The sequence below is a fragment of the Phaenicophaeus curvirostris genome, chromosome 8 (genome assembly GCF_032191515.1).
Source record: "Phaenicophaeus curvirostris isolate KB17595 chromosome 8, BPBGC_Pcur_1.0, whole genome shotgun sequence".
Taxonomy (NCBI): domain Eukaryota; kingdom Metazoa; phylum Chordata; class Aves; order Cuculiformes; family Cuculidae; genus Phaenicophaeus; species Phaenicophaeus curvirostris.
Genome location: NC_091399.1, coordinates 21,957,625 through 21,975,119, shown reverse-complemented (window position 1 = coordinate 21,975,119; position 17,495 = coordinate 21,957,625). Strand labels below are relative to the sequence as shown.

The window sequence follows — 17,495 nt, the reverse complement described above, 5'->3', positions numbered from 1 at the left end:
CTCCAGCAGGCCCGTTTTCTTTTTTTACGTGACCCAAGGGCCTCAGTGAGGAACTCCTGAGATGCATTCGCTTGGATCTGTTTACAAGACAACGCAGGCACATAAGGCCACGAACATTTCTTGCCCATCTGCTCCATATATTTCCCTGCAAGGCTCATTGCCAAGCACAGGGAATGAATTATAGGTGGTCAGCTGTTGCTTCCCGTTTTTCCTGCAGTTGTTGCTCAGCACGTGGCAGACGAAGCCCACACCGGCACCACCCTGGTCGGTGCAATCTCTGTTCCGAGCAGCCTGGTCGCTGCAGCACCTGAATTACTGCATCTGCACCACAGTGTGAATCACGGAACAGTTTGGGTTGGAAGGGAGCTCAAAGCCCATCCAGTCCCACCCCTGCCATGGGCAGGGACACCTCCCACTGGATCAGGGGCTCCAAGCCCCATCCAACCTGGCCTTGAACCCCTCCAGGGATGGGGCAGCCACCCCTGCTCTGGGCAGCCTGGGCCAGGGCCGATAGGAGGAAGCTCTGCGTAAATCTGGTCCAATTTTCAGTAACCACTCGATCTTTAGTTCGATCCCAAACCAGTCAGAGCGTTCTCTCGCTGTACGGTAACAATGGCAACAGCAGCACAGATTTTGCAGCTTTGGTCAGATTCCTCAGAGACAGAAAGCTGAAAGAAAGCACCAAAATCTAACACCAACCTTGCCTGCCTGAGCACGGGGAGCTCTCCCCCGCCAGTCATGGATCTCTCCGGGCCCTGGAGGCCGTCTGGACAGCCGGGACGGCTGTTTTCTGTCTGTTAAAGTAGTGAAGACGCCTGAAATCTGGAAGTTGAGAGCAAGGTAAGCACCTTTGGCTTCAAAACAGAAACAAATATGAGATCTGTTCACTGTAAACCTGCATGCTCAGTGTTGGTATCCTACACATCTACGCGGTAGGTGCTCCGTGTGACACCCCTGCTGCCTTCAGTGTCCAAGTTAACATGCTGAGAGCACCGCCTGGGCCACCCCACAGCTCCCACAGCCAGCACACAGGTGTCACAGCACCAGGGACTGCACATCAGGGCTCCCCTTCCTCCTCCCCCTCCTTTTGAGTCCCCTGCCAGCTGCTGCTCCGTGCAGGAGGCTGCAGAAACCGCGGCTGCTGCCGGCAGGACTGGGTGTGGGCGCTGCTCAGGTGCTCTGGGCTCATTTCCACTTAATAAATCTGAAATCGTGGTTTAACGTCCTAAGAATTCCACGCTATCTCATCCATCAGTTAGGAGGAAACGGGAGGAGTTTATCTCCAATGTGTTTTTACTGGTTTTTCACAGATATCCTTGTTTCCCTTTGTTCCAAGAAGCCAACCAGCTGCTTGTTCACAAAATCAGTCAAGCAAATGCTCCATTTTCTAAACAGACTCACAGAATCATTGAGGTTGGAAAAGACCTTTAAGATCACAGAGTCCAACCCTTAACCTCGCACTGCTCATGCCACCACTAAACCCTGTCCCTAAGCACCGTATCCCCAGGTATTTTAAATCTCTGCAGGGATGGAGACTCCACCACTGCCCAGGGCAGCTTCTACCAGGGCTCAATAGCCATTTTGGTGTAGGAATCTTTCCTGATGTCCATTCTAAACCTCCACCGGTGCAGCTTGAGCCCATTTCCTCTCATCTCATCACTTGTTACTTGGGAGAAGAGACCAGCACCCACCTCACCACGATCTCCTTTGTGGGAGCTGCAGGGAGCGATGAGGTCTCCCCTCAGCCCCAGGTCCCCCAGCCGCCTCCCAGAACCGCCGGGCTCCTGCCCTTCCCCAGCTCCGGTTCTCTTCTCCGGACACATGAATTTTCTGTGGCTTCAGAAAGGGGAGGCAAGGGGGGAAGAAAAGCCGGGAATCCACCTTTATGCAGCAAAAGCAGAACGGTGGCACAAGATCTTCACCTCCCCAGGTGGGCTCATGCTGCGTAAGGTGAATCTCGAGGCAAGGGTTCAGCTCCCAAGAGCAGAGTCAACTCCAGAGTCTTGAGTTGGCATCAACTGTACAACTTGGGACTTTTGTTCTGTTCCGTTTCTCTTCCAGATTCAGCCTGGATTCTAACCACCTCCTCCTCTCCTCCCCAGTCGGGCGCAGGCAGCCAGGCCGTTAGCTGTGGTTTTACGAACACTCAGCCACGCTCGTCTGTGCTCACGGTCACACAGCTCACAGGACTGTCCCAAAGCAGCTCCATCGCTGGCAGCTGGCAGTAAAAGAGAGACCCAAAGAACAGGGGGGATGAGGAATGGAGAAGAAAAAGCACATGTGAATATAAGCAAAAACTGAGGGAAGGGAAAACAAATCAAGCTAGGAATGAAGATAATGAGAATGGTCAGGTCAGCAGCCCAGTGAGACGCAGCAAAGAACCATCCCCAGCTGGGAACCTGGGCCCGAGGGCAAAGAAACGAGTTGGGATGCTGGAAGAACAGTCGCATTCTGGGTCAGGGTCCTCGGTTTTTCATTAGCACCCGTGGTCAGCGGCAGTCCGAGAACACTGAGCTCAGTAGTGGAGGTTGTTTCAACGAAAAAAATATGTTATAAAACGTTGGATGTCAAACAATGACGAGGGGTGGTTTTTGGAGGTGATGGATGGTAACCTCGACAAAACCAAGCTAGAGAATTCGGATTTCAGTAGCAGATTCTTGAGCGAGGCCGTGTGTAGGAAGAGCAGCTCCTGCTCCTTCAGACAAGACCAAGTGTCCCAGGATTTACATGTAGCACTTAAAAAGCATCAGCAGACGCATTCCAGATGGCAAAGGGACAGGGTCCTGCTGACTCGCAACATAAGAAATCGGACTTAAAACCTCTTTTCCCTGTCATTGCCTATTTCTTGAACAGTTCGGGGTTCAAACTTACTCCTCAGCTGTTCAACCAAGGACAATCTTGGCCCCGACCTTCTCTCCACCCAAGCAGAGCCCTGGGGATGTGGCAGCGCAGCAAACGCAGCCATCGGCTGAGTCTCAGGCTCCAAAACCAGTGCCAGCCCCAGGCTGACTCTCCCCTGTTCGCAATTTGTTTCAAAAAGTATTTTTTTCTCTTGCTTCTTTCTCCAAATAAAGCTGTTTTCTGTCTCCTACCTTCACACAACTGTTTTTTCCATGAGGAGACAGATGAAAGAACTATTCCTTGTCAGCGAGACGTGTAGCTGGGTGACACAGAACTCCTAGTTTGGCTGAACCCCAGGTTATCGGTGTCAGCTCACACCCTGCTTGATCAGCCGCTTCTCTCCTGACGCCGTTTCAAAGAACACAACGGGATTCAGAGCTCCAGAGGTTGTTGCTACAGCAGTGAGGATGGATTTGGATGGGTTTCAGAGAGCTACAAATGCTATCCGTAGCTGTTGCCGGCTGAAAGGTGCACAATCAAATTTTTAAATGTGTGAAGTTTCCAGAGTTTCCTATAAATAGATCTTTTAAAACCCATAAACCACAAACACGGTGCCAGAGTGTTTTGCGCTGCAGGTCTGTGGCACTAAAGCAGAGGGATCAGCACCATCACTCGCTTTGTGAACCTCACCTTTTAGGAGAGCAAAGTGTACTTTTAGGTGAAAAAACAGGAGAGAAAGCCTAACAGTGTGGCAAAGGAGCCAACGCGTGTAGCAGGAACCCTCTGGAAGCTGCGGGCGGCTCCAGCGCTCGCGTGGCTCCCTCCCGGGGACACTAAGGGTTCTCATGCTGAGGTCTCTGGGCTCACAGCCGCCAAGGAGCTGCTTGCTTGGATTTAAATCCTAGTGCAAGTGCGCAGAGCCTGCGTGAGGAAGGGCTTTCGCAGGGCTCTTGTAACAAACTTTGCCTCCACCTAGAGGAGAGCAGCCCCACAGGGATGCGCTCATTCCAGTTTCTACCCCAAAATCACAGCAAGTCTCTCTTCAGGACACGTGAGCAAACCCCTCCATATCCACTGCTGGCAGGCACCGGCTGCACGGAGCACGGGGTTTTTCTGCCTGATGCGCTCGAGTATCTTGAGGTTTTACAAACAGGCTGTGAGCTGACTCGTGTTTAGATCTTAACAGAGCACTGAAGTTTGAGGGTCTTCTTGCTTTGCTTTTTAAAATACAAGTTTACCAGCCCATGGTGCAGCTAGGAATGAGAACGAGCAGTGCCAGAGCAGCATTGAATCACAATCACTGAGTTTGGAAAGACCTCTCAGCTCATCCAGTCCAACTCCCCTGTGCTGACTGAACCGTGTCCCCAAGTGCCACATCCTCACGCCTTTTGAACCCCTCCAGGGATGGAGACTCCCCCACTGCCCTGGGCACCCTCTGCCAGGGCTTCACCACTCTGTCAGTAAAGAAACGTTTCCTAATATCCAATCTAAACGTCCGCTGGCACAACTTGAGGCCATTTCCTCTCATCCCATCACTTGCTACTTGGGAGAAGAACCATCAGCTCTAGCAGGACAGTGCCGAGGGAACCCCCAGCCCAGCCCTCCTTTAAAGAACTAACCAGACAAGCAACCGCACTTAGGATAAACGTGATCAGCCTCTGCGTTTGTATGTGAATGGCTGTGGGGCGGCAGCAAAGGCAATGAACCCGTCCATGGTGCAGGAGGAGGTGGTGGAGCGCTGCGGAGCACCAGGTAGATGGGGGCTCTCAGAGAGAGGTTTAGCTGCTGCTAAGTCCCACGCAGTATGGCTACCCCTCACGAGCATTCATAGAATCATAGAATCACCAGGCTGGAAAAGACTCACTGGATCAACAATCACCCCAAAGATCATTTGTGCTTAACCAATTTTTATCTGTTACACAGTGCAGAACCCAGTGCTCCCAAGCACTGTTTTGGTGAGAAGGGTAAACAAGCACTCTGTTAAAGCATTATCAGCGCTCAGGGTGATCTGACCACTCCCCTCTAATCTCTGTTCCGACCCATTGCTGTGCAACTTCTGTTTTCACAGTGTATAAAAAATCCCTGTGATCACCCACAAACGTACTCATTTTTACTCAGCATTATAATACACACACAGTCTGTCTGCAATACACTTAGCGTCTCAGTTTTCTTTCCTAAAATCTCTAAAGTAGGTTTTCTTCTCCAGCCTTTAAGTGCACAGATGTAGATTTTCCAGTTAATGAGAGGGGATACAGAGCAATCTGTGCAGTGAACCACCCGCCAGCCCGGGCAGAGCCAGGACAGCTCGTCTCGGGGCTCCGTCCCGCCCCACTGCACGCTTCCAGCCCCTGTTTTACCAGCACATCAGCGAGCCTCGTGTGTCGCCTCCGACCTGCGCACGTACGGGAAGACGGACATGGATTCATATTTCCACCAAGCACAGGTACTGCGTCTGTGAACAAGTCAGTTTATTGCAAGTCAAGGTACTTGTACTCAAGATCATGAGAAGATTCTAATCTCAAGCAAGACAAATCAATGTCACAAACTTAATTCACACAATGCAAATAAACGCTTCACATTATAGACATTTAGATTTTCTTTAAACCTTTTTATTTAGAGATTTTTCTGGTAAGGAGATATACCATAGGAAAGCAATTTCACTGGCAGTGAGGTATGTATATACTCTACCAAAATACTCCTCTTGTTTTAACTGCTTTTAACTTTATTTACACATAAAGAAAATATCAATGCATATCCTTGGCTTAACTACAGTATCTGTTACCCTACAGGAGTAAAATGAAATGTTACTTGCATACAAAATCGATTTGCAGAGGAACCTGATTCGATTTAAACAAAAAAACTCACGTCCTGTGGACAGTTCGAATGAGCAAACACAAGCCATCATGACCAAGACACCTGCACCGTGTTTCCATCCTCACAGCACATTTATTTCAGCAACTCCGTACGTAGGTCCTTAGCATGAGCATAGTGTTACAGTTTCCATACAGATAATCACAGCCAAAACAAGCTCCAAGATTTAAGCTGTAAACATTCTCTTCATACGTAGGAACATTTCGATCTGCGTTCGAATCCTCTAAATGGATCAGTCTTTCAAACAGAATCATAACTGAAAGCTCTACGCTAACCGTGTAGTGAGCGATGCAGATTAGTACATTTCTACAGTGTTAAATAAAATAGGAGCGAGGCAAACGTCTGTGAGCGAGTCAGACCGAGAGGAAATCATCATAAAAACAAACCTGTTAACAAAAAGATGTTCGGTAATAAAGAAACTCGGCTTGAATCTGCTATGATACAAAACCGGAAGGGTAAATACCATCTTTGTTGACAAGTAGGAGGTAGCATGGATGCACCACTTTATTGTCAGTGAGAAATGCGACTGAAGTAAAGAATATTTCCTTACCACAAATTTCCAGTATTATGTACATATTTATCTTAGAAATTTGTTTAAACAAGTTTCCCTCCACTTTTTTTTTAGTACAAAAAGCCTCATGTGATTTAAAAAAAACACGTACACACCTAGATAGAATAGTACTAATTGCCCTATTGGGGTGAAACAGTCTCTTGAACTATGAAGTATATGATATTTAATGCCCTAAGTCGAGTAAATTGTATTAGCAGTTCTTGGTATTATACAAAACACTACATACATACAAACAAAATAGAATAATATCTTATTTTACTATGTAACTCTTTTTGGAATAAACAGAGCCTTGATTTGGGTAACACTGAAGAGAACGCGATTTCTTTGCTTTATTAAAATCTGTCTTTTAAGTACCCATGTGCAACAAGTTAAAAATGGCTGCCATAAATGCAATGGTCTGGTATCGACAGTGAACACAGTAACCGACAGGAACATAATAAACCTTAAAAACACATCTTCCACCCTATAGAAAATATAAAGACTACTTACTGGAACTCTTTAAGTATTCAATTTGTTTTGATGTTACTGTGATCCACGTCCTCTGGTTCGCTGTCTTTAGCATTTAGAAACATAATTTAGTGTAGCAATTTATTTAAAAAAATGACAAAGTATTTCAAATTTACACCCAATTAAAACGGCTCCTTTTTCTATGACGCCGCTTCTGCCATCAGTAAAGAAAATGAAGTTTCAGTGATTGAAGCAGGCTTTTTAAGTAGTGACGTGACTTCGACCATGCCAGCTCCAGTCCGTGGAAGATTGGCGTTGACGATGTGTCGCTGCAAGTGCTTTATCCAGTCTTCTTGAACGGACAATGGTCCTCGAAAGACCAGACCACAAAACCTACACAAATATCACAGTTATTCCATCAAGATACAGCTACCTCTACTCAAAAAAACTACAAAATAAAGACATTAAGTGGTAAGTTTTCATTTTCTTCAAGTTTGCTTCTATATATTTTAGCTGAAAAACTTTAATCATGGAATCATGGAAAGGTTTGGGTTGGAAGGGACCTTAAAGCCCCATCCACCCTGGTCTTCAACACCTCCAGGATGGGGCAGCCACCACTGCTCTGGGAAGTTTGGGCCAGGGCCTCCCCACCCTCATGATGAATAATTTCTTATTAAGATCTCACCTAACTCTTTTCCCTCACAATTTAAAGCCATTACCCTCATCCTATCACTCCATGCCCTTGGAAAAAGTCCCTGACTTCACTTATAGTAACAGTGAGCACAAAACAACTGCAGTTTGTACACTCTTACATTTCTAATTCTAGCAATAACAATTTGTTGTTCTTACGCATGGTTTCTTTGGAAGGACAGCATATTGCTCAGATATGGCCAATGAGATCTGACCTGGAGAAGCAGCTGGCAGCCTAAGACTCCAGAGCGACCGATTCAAGCCCTCTGGTTCAAATTAATGAAAACAGGCAATTGGTCTCCGCTCGATCGTTCCATTAAACCACAAACACATTTACAGCACATAATCTCTTATCTTCTAGGACTAAAATTAGTCAGCTCTTACGAATGTGTTCTTCCAATTAAAATAAGCCTTTGTACCTGCATCTGAGTATGTAAACTTCGTCTGCGCTATGAGGTAATGGCAGCATTTTTTTCTTGCTTCCGGATCTTGACCTTGACTTCTTTTGCTTACAGTCTAGAGCTAAGGAGAGAGAAATTTCCACATGTGAAAGTGATACTTCAGTGAGCGTTAACCAAACAGAGATATTCAGCAAGCATCCCCCACAGCAGTACTGACAAGACTTCTACCTCGTTATCCTACATTTAATTACAATGTAAATCCAAGACAATTACCATGGCTCTAAGACTTGTACTGGCAAAAGGAAGCTATTTTTCTTGGTTTAGCGTAGTGCTTACTCTGTCAAACGCTCCCTAATTGGACAGTTAGCGTTAACCTGCTGGTTCAGTGTCAGCAAGCACCTCCTCACCTACTGCAGAACTATACAGAAGCACAGCACCTCTAGAAATGCCCTTCTGTGCATGAAACGCTGTCAGAACCTTGGAATGTGCAGCCCATGTGCCATCGTAAGAGCACCCCTTTTGCCCATATTACAGGTTCACAGAGTTACAGCTTTCAGCTAACGCACTCCAGAATTCCCAGTTTGGAAAGAACACTGCCACTGGTTTGAAAATGTCCTTTGAACTCTAAGAATTTCAAGTGAGGCTTCTCCCTCACTCCTGCTCGAATTCCATCGCCTTTAACAGTTCTGTACTGATCCCGGGCAGTGTGAGGTGGTCTCAGGACAAGGCACAGGGCTGGCATGGCTGCTTCCTAAACTCAGCCTGAGCGTTTGAAACTGGGTATGGAAATGCATGAGCGCAAGAAACGCAGGGCGAATGGATTCGGCCAGGACCGAGGTCTGCGCCTCCCACAAACAGATGATAGTGACCTGGAACAAACCCTGGAGAAACTAAGACGCAGCCATGCTTGGGGGATGAGGGGATTATACTGAATTAATATAGTTATGATCAAAACAGTTGATAAAGCTGAAGGAAAAATAAGCAGCGTGGGACTGCTTGAACTGAGAAGTGCATCTGGCTACGCCCTATCCCAAAACACAAGACACCAACACTAGAACTGCACAGAAACCCAAAAGCCAGTGACAAGTGGTGTTCCTGACACCAAAAAGGCACGATGCCATGATCCTGAAGCACCTTAACGGTGGAATTTAAAACAACTGTTACACTCGTCTGATTTTTTACTCCTGTAATATAAAATAGAATAATAAACCTCTTATTACTCTGAAGAATAAGATATCATCTGGTGAGGCAGAACATGCTGATTTAAAGAACATGCAGTCGTGGCTGCATCCTTCATCTTTCTTGCGTTTTCCAAATGAGCACCTCTCAAGCTTTTGCCCTGCAGCCAAACTTTTAACTCGCAGACACATCAGACATTTCCCAGTTCTGTCCCCTGATTTAAAGATTCCTAGAGTATCTAGAAAAGTCAAGATGAATGAGGTTGGAAAGTACCACAGAACCAATCAAACAAATAGAAAGTGATACCAACCTAAATAGGCTTCCCTCAGACCTTGGGAAAGCCATCACTGGGAAGATGAGGCTCAACAGCATTTTTTTCTGGTAGCAACAGTGAAAGTAGTCTGGACATAAACGCAGTGACACAAGGTGGTGAGGAAGAGAGAAATGGCCAAGAGAACATCCGGAAAAGTGAACAGGTTCATACGACGAGGAAGAACAAAGCTAACTGCTTTGTTAACAGGCTGCAGAAACTACCAGGGAGTATTGATACTGTACATGGCGCAACATCAGTAACACCACCAGAAAGGAAAGCAGATAAAATACTGAAACCCGTTCTCAAGACAGAACTATTGGCACGAGGGACAATTCATCAGAAGCAGTTGGCACAGCAAAAGCTTTGCCACTGCCGATTTTGCGGAACACAGGAAGGAGGGAAATAGAAGTCAGTATTATCCAAATGCAAATATAGCCCTGAGTTGCACCTGATGTCAGTTGATACGAGTGAAAAAACAAACCAGCAGTAGACAGCAGGCTCCTCCCAGAGAAGCGTGCATGCATCCGAAACAGGAATGAGCCGATATGCTTCACGTTGGCAAACTTCAGACATTCATTCCCATCAAGAAACTTGGTTCCACTCACATACATCCCAAGCATTTCAGAGACTCACACCTTGTTACTGGACTTGAAGTGGTCTTCTGCAATAGCATTCCTGAAGCCTCGTGGTTTGTGTGTGTGTGATCTTCTAAGAAAAAACTCCTCTGAGCTAATGTGTGATCAGACAACGACACAGACAGACAGGAACTGCCATCATGTACCGGGAGAGGTAGCTTCTGCTTTCTCAGAAGGTACCTTTGCCAAGAACAATGAGAAAACAAGGAAACCAAAAGAATGGGCATCTTCTCTGAGCCATTTCCAACGGCAGCTCTAGACAGAGAAATTATAGAACAAGGAACAGAAAACATCACAGTAAGAGACGTCAAGGAAAAAATCCAGATCACTCAGTGCATCCTCAGAGTAACCCCACTAAGAATGGAAGATTTGCACACGCAAGAAGCTGTCATTAAGGACAGAAAATACTACAAATACCAAATCTGTTGTGTGAGCAGTATTGTTCATTCCGTTTGTCTATTGATCCAGTGAATATATTCTTGTACATTTTAGGCGCTGAAGCAGCACAAGCACATTGTGAAGTTACTCCAGTGAAGCAGTAACGTGAGTGGTGAAAAAGTACAATCAGGGTAAAGCTGATTGCAAACTTAATTCCAAAACCAGAGATGTGCCCCACTAATTCCATTTCTGTCTCTCCAGAGTCAGAAGTGTAAATGAAGCCACACGCACTCGCTTATGGACCCTATTGATAGGATGCTCACAGCCTCTTGCAAGCATCGAGTCACACAATGGCCTCACCCCTAAGAAAACCCGTGTTCTGACCAACACTTGGTTATTGCTCTGCCAATACCTCTGCTGCGGAAGTACGATCTCAGCACTTTTGGGAAGAGACCAAGGACACTTCAGTTCCAACAAGATGCATAAAAATCACAGCAAATCGCAAGAGACAGGCAGGAACCACCTACCATTCATGCCTACCTTGTGGCTATCACAGCTCCCAAGCCATCACCCTTCATCCTCCACAAAGGCCCAATTCCTTTTTGGAAGAAGCCTCCTTCCTTCACATTTGGCCACCTGGTGTTTCCTAGCTGCTACTCCAAAACCTTTTTGTAAGTAGCCAGTCACACCACTTCACCAGGCTCTGGTAACAGCATGACAGAGAAACAGCCCTCTGAAAACAGAAGCCAACCCAGCTCTGGAGGAGTCTCAGGGTCCATTTCCAAGCACGCTATTGGCAAACACACATACCAGGTAAAAAGGCTGAGTACAGAACCCTTCTGGACTTCTGTAACCACTCACCGAGGAGGACTATAAGCAGACAGACAAGTGGCTAACACAAGCATGCCTGAGACACCACCAATTGGAAAGGTCACAATTAGAGGTCCTCCATGCCGTGACATTTGGTCTGAGGCTCCAAATTAAAGTACATCCACACTAATTTGCATGCTCTGCTTCATGCGATCCCCCAAGAAACACTTCTCACTTCAGACAGACTGGGGCCTTATTCAGGTTTTACCTTTTGCCAGCGTGAATGTAAGATAACGCAAGAACACAAGGGGAACAATAGCACACGTGAACGGATTTAATTAACCACTTAAAGCCACTGCCAATTAAAACATAACAAATAATGGATTATCTGTCTTGTATATTTATTCACCAGTTTTCCAAATTCAATCCCTTGCAATCTCTCCTCATCACTACTGCATTAAAAACCCCTCCAGCATTTTGCTACCTGAAGGTCTTTACAGGATACTAAAACGTTAACTCACTGCGCCAGCTGATTGGTTATAACTGTACTGGCAAAGAATAGCCATGCAGAGCCTGCAGATCTCGGTTTTCTGCTGCAGCTGCATGTTTCCCTGGCAAACCTGAAGCTGAAGTTTTGACAAAGCAGTATTAGAATTATTTGGAAGTGCAGTCACTCCCCAACCTCTGAAAAAGCTGTCTCCATCCACAGCAGCAAAGTGCACAGCAGAGGGTGGAGATTCCCAGAAGATGGCAGCTAGTAAGAAGAGACTGAACAGGTGAAAACAGTCAGCAAAGAAAAGATGTGAACAGCCAGAGTGCAAGAGAGAATTGAGAGACTCTAGGGGGAAGAGAGGCTCAGAGAGAAAGAAAGCAGGGAAGCTGGAGATATGACTGGATATACGACCACACCAAGAAGAGCGAGATGCATTTGGAAGGTTTTGCGTAGGTCTGTCCAACACTCTGAAGACATTGAGGAGAAAGACATGAGTTTGCCACATGCTCTGAGAAAGATTGTTCATCAAAACAGGTACAAACGGCAATTAGCATCTACTCAAGATGAGCCAACGAATCGTTACCTCGTTCAAAACTGGACTGCTTAACAAGATTCATGTTTCAGTCAGACACCCGGACACCATCATGCAAGCACTGAGACAGTCACCAACACCCATCTAAACGAATGCAGACAGGCGTTTGCTGTACAGTGGGTCCGTGCTGCGTAACTACACGCACAAATCACGTTTAATAAACACTAACCTGGAACAAACAACAGCCCGGGAAGTTCCAACTCTAGGATGTTTTTCTGGAGTCTACTCCCAAAATTTACTGTTCTGCGGAACAGTCCGACACAGCTAATACGTCACATTGTGTTTGGAAACAAAACCAGGTAAGATTTAACTGAATGGGATCAAATCACTGACTGAAGAAGCAGGGCACCTGCCAGAGGAACAACAGTGAACGATCCAATCAAACCCGTGTGCAGACACACGGAAACGCGGAGCAGACGCCTCGTCTGTCAGCTAAGGCAAAGATTGCTGGTGGCTGTGTTTCCCATCCTGAACAGCCATGCCTGGCCAGATCCCTTAACAACTGCCAAATAAAGAATGAACAGAGTTTGGGTTTACACACAGCTCTTTAATTACCGCAAGAAACAGAGACAATGTGTTTTCTTTTCGATAGTTATGTTTATTTCAGAAGATATAAGAAAGGCCTCATGAAAACAGAAGCAGGAATCTGTATAAACATATCCTCACTGCCTCCGTATGGGTTCCAGGCTGAAGTCAAACTGAAGACATCCCAGAATTGCTCTCAACTGCAAACATTTTTCAGTAAAGGAAACCGAGATCTGCCCAAGAGCGACACTCACAGCAAAGTTTAAAACTAAGGTGTGTGAGCAAAATCTTGCACTGCATCTTCACAAAAGCTGCAACATCGAGTGGAATCTCAAATAAAACCACCTCTTAAAAGTGTATTTTCTGGTCTTCGAGCTCCACACTGAACTTTCTCAAATGAAAAGTCAATGAGTTAAGTTTACAAACTTGACAGAGCTACAACAGTTTGGATGACAACACCTGAGCTCATACAGACGCTGCCTGCACAATGCTGGCACTGGAACTCAAGCCCCTCTCAGCCACTGCTTTCAGTACAATGCCTTCCTCAACACCAGACTGGCTGTTCGGCCGCTCAGCTCCAGCTTCTCATATCAGAAGAGTTTTATTTTTATTTTTAAAAGTTTTCTTTCCAAGCTTTTTGTTTTAATTTTCATTTCTAACCTCACTTTCTTCCTACCTGCATGTTAAACACAATTCCAGGTCCAATGACACAGCACTCGCTTTATCAGAAAGCGGCACCTGCTCTGATGAGCACGCTACAGCCTTGCTAGCAAAACACAGTGCTTAGAGAACACACGGGAACCCTGGGAGCACCATACCAAGACACCTCTGCTTTTCCTGTTTGGCAAAAGGAACTTGCCCAGGATCCAATCACTGTGTCCTATGCTGTTTGTCCATGTCTCCTCCAGTGAATTACTGGTAAGATTGCAACATGCAGTTGAAATACAGAGCTACTGAAGCATTTCAATCAAGTCACTTAGCACAGGGCTAATGTCAAACCACAGCAACAGTAGATGAAACCCACTGTCATCACCCTCCTACTGAGCGAACATGAGAACTTTTAGAACCACAAACTGAAGGCACACGCTCCTACACGCTGGTATCGCTGCATCCGCTGATTCCCTTCTACATCTGCTCTGTCACAGCATCAACTGACACATCACCAGACCTGGGAGCCACAGGCCCCATTTCTGCCAGTGCTTCTTTTAGCCTTCTGCAGAGAGAGCCTGAAACCCAGCCTATTTGTCATTCCTAGCATAAGGAATTCCATCTGCAGGTAAAAAAGGTTCATGTGTTTTCCCAAAGCATGTGTAAAAGCCTATGCTTGTTAACACAGACAACTGCTACAAACTGACTTTGTATCTCCATGTTTTCCTCACTACATCCCACTTCTGCTCCCTAGTTTGCTGTTGATCATAGGAATTCCCACTAAGCTCAGCAATAATCCAGCTAACCACAGGAATTTGCCTAAAGCCAAGCAAACTGCAAGGCCTCTGGAAATGATTCAAACCATGGAATATCGGAGGGATTCCAAAACAAAGTGTGTTTTAATAAGAAACATCACTAGCAGTGCCGAATGCACTCACTCCATGGCAGAGCAGGCACTTTTGGGTTGTGAGCCAAACAAGGAATGAATCCAACCACACATGATATGGTGTTAGAAATACACACGCTGTAAAATCACTTGCTTTCCCTATTTTACCTAGAGCATTCTTGGCAATTGTACACACTAGACTGTACAATTACTTGTCGATTTGTTGTGGTTTACGTTTGTTTTGGGATGGTTCTCCCTCTCTCATTTCTGAGGTGCTTTTAAACACTTCATGAGAAGGCCAGCTGGCTGGGTCGGAAGCTGTGATATTGCAGGAGAATGAATTTAAGCAACAATCTCTCAGCTTTGCTTACATACCTTAAGTGTTGGATCCCATATAAATGAGTCAGAATGAAAATCAGACATAAGAGTGGACAACAGCAACGCACCTTTTCTTACAAGTTGCTGAAGTTTTATGGCAAATAAATCGTTTATCAGCAGAAGCTTCAAAATTATTTGGAATTAACATATGCTTTTGTCCAGTCTGATGAGGTAAATGTATCATAGACAGACTTGCTTTTACATCTGTAACAAAACATACCTGTCCCAGTCAAAAGTCCAGCACTCTTCTTTCGTGCATAAGCGCGTAAGTGGTTGGACAGGCTAACAGCACTTGTAAACGTCGTATTGCAATGCACACACGTTCTAAGCTTCACAGGCATACCTATCAGTCAAAAGAAAACTATAATCCAGTTCTCTCTTCAAAAAATGAAATTCTCAAAGCGTTGTAAAAAGTTTTCTGCAATACAGATGGTTTAAAATATATTCACTGCATTGACGCAATTGTTCAGTATATCAGAAGGATCCAAGTTACCCGTTATTAATTTTCCATGTAGTGCTTTACGCCAAACCATGTTATTTGGGACAAAAAAATACCAGAAAGGAGTCAACTCGAGCCCATCAGGCTCCTCTGCATTTCATACCTGCTGTCGCGTTCCTACAGGCCTCCCTGTGATGCAGCTCTAACCCCAAATACAACCCTGCAGTTGGAGCCGCACTTCTCAGAGCTTGCGATATTCCCAACAGAGAGAATTTTAGGTGTTTGGTTGACGAAGCGGGCATTGGGAGTGTTCTACCCACCTGCTGAGGAGCTCCGCACTGAACCAGGCTGCTGAAGGCTCGGAGCACAGGGTGGTAAAAGGCCACTGAGCAGCTGTCAGACACAGCGTTCTGCTCGGTGCATCCTCTGTTCACTACTTTCAATGCACAGTCAATAATGAAAGTTAACGATTTGGAGTTCTTTGCTAAAATCTTTGTGCTAGAATATGATCAACAAGGCAACATGCTATTTATGGCAGAAACAGTGGAACAGTACTAACTCCTCACTTACCAGACAATGAAACCTATTCCCTGCTCAACTTCACCATCATGTTTCTCCCTTTGTTTTACCACAGATAAGTGGTTTTGGTCACCTAATATTTAAAGTTCTCTACTAATAAATTATTAGAAGAATAAGTAAAAAAGCTAGAACTGCTCAGCTAGAAAGGCTCTGGTTGTGGGAAAGAAAGGACCTAACTCTCCAGCAGCGCCCGGAATTCACGCTGTTCGTTCAGGCACGCTACAGAAGAACAACACTTGGCTATTAAAAACTTCTAAAAACTACTTAGAAATATTTGCCTTTTTAGGAAAACCAGAAGAATTTCAAGTTGCTGTTAAAGATTTTCTTATTAACTCAACTGGCACAGTGCGTTAGTGGTCAAACTCTTGTTACATCAGCCACAAATGGTTACAGAGCTCCGTTCCTAAAGGTTAGTACTCTGCAAGCTTATCTTTATTTTTGGGCGGTTGCTCCTCACAACCACAAGGTGCTCCCCAGTGTTCAGCAAGAAATATTGAACAGAAAGCAGTATGCAGGGTCAGGTTTAGCAAGCTCTTCCTTTGGTATTGCTTTTCAATCACTAAATCTGTCAAAGATACATTCCCTTTATTGAGCAATCGCCTGTTGTAAAGGACAAGCACAGATGTCCATCTGTTCCTTCTCCCATGCCATTTTAGAAAGCCTCCTTTGAAAGAAATTCCCACACTTTCATAGTCCCCTAAAAGAACTTCTGAGCACATCAGGTCATTGTTTTTATTTGTTTAAAGGAAGACAAGAATAGAGGTGACAAAGTAGGAGGCACTGCCAGCGTCACTGACCCGCACTGGGTAGTAACAAGCAAACAACAGAACCAAAAAAGCCAGGACTATCAAAATAAGATCCTGCTCCTCGGTCTAAAGAATCCTGCAGTGTTATAAGGTGGAGTCCAAACAAGAAAGAGGGAAATGCAAGCTCTACATCCACATCAAAAAGAATGTTGTTAAGACTAGAAATAACTAGACTAATAACAGTAGAAATAACTCCAATGTGACAAGTTCCAGGATTCAATGATTCTCTAGGCAGGTTCAAACCATCCCTCCAAACCCCTGTTAGCACACCGAGTGCTAAGAAGGTGGTTTTGGAATCGGTTCTTTAGCACAATTCTCTGTAGAGGGGCAGTCTCTGGCCCTAGCGGTCAGGGCTGTGCATTGGAGACCTGCTGGTTCCAACAGTGTTCCAGCAGAGCCTGAACCAGCGCAGGTCTGCGCTCGGACAGGCAGGCCCTGAATGAGCATCAGCTTCTCGCAGTAGCCGCAGTTTTGAAATAAACCCAAATTAATCCGTTTTAAGAGTCTGTTTGCCTGAACCAGTCCACATTAGTTGAGTGTTTCACCAATTTGGACTGCTGTGCATCTATAATGGTATCGGCAGTTCTGGTACTCTGAGCAAATGCTGCTTTGCTCAGACCTCAAGGACTGAAACAAAGCAGCTCCCAAACCAGCTAGTTTAATGCCCAGAAACAGGGTCATGAACTCAAACAGTTCAGAACTGTTAGTCTACCAAGTATGCACGGACACTTCAACTTCTAATTGTATCCTTCTAAGGATGTATCTTCTTTCTCACTGGGGCTCATTCTGTGTCTGCGCTGGGTTTGTGTGCCCTGCCACACGCAGAACGGGAACCATGTTCCCCGTAAAAACGCCCCAGTGGTGCGGGGGGCGGGATTACTTTAGGAAAAACATGTGAGGCAGAGTTGCTGCATTACCTCTCTCAGTCAAAGTCCTCTGGAAACAAGACAAGAGTTAAAAGAACAGGACCCCACATGCAACACCCTGCACGTGTACATTGTGAGTTAAAGGAT

At 45.5% G+C, this 17,495-nt stretch overlaps 1 protein-coding gene across 6 annotated transcripts in view; it reads right to left on the bottom strand.

The window, feature by feature from the left end:
* Positions 1 to 5,540: 5,540 nt before the first annotated feature.
* ZNF644 (zinc finger protein 644) overlaps positions 5,541 to 17,495 on the bottom strand; it is a 42,246-nt gene continuing 30,291 nt past the window's right edge. For 5 of the 6 annotated variants that reach the window (XM_069862806.1, XM_069862810.1, XM_069862807.1 and 2 more), the window contains 2 exons: positions 7,840 to 7,942; positions 5,541 to 7,123 (listed from right to left, as the gene is read on the bottom strand). In XM_069862806.1, the coding sequence (XP_069718907.1) occupies positions 6,931 to 7,123; positions 7,840 to 7,942 (296 nt within the window). In that variant the 3' untranslated portion in view covers positions 5,541 to 6,930. Of the gene's footprint in view, positions 7,124 to 7,839; positions 7,943 to 14,878; positions 15,002 to 17,495 lie in introns of all 6 variants that reach the window. The other variant, XM_069862811.1, reaches the window with a different exon arrangement.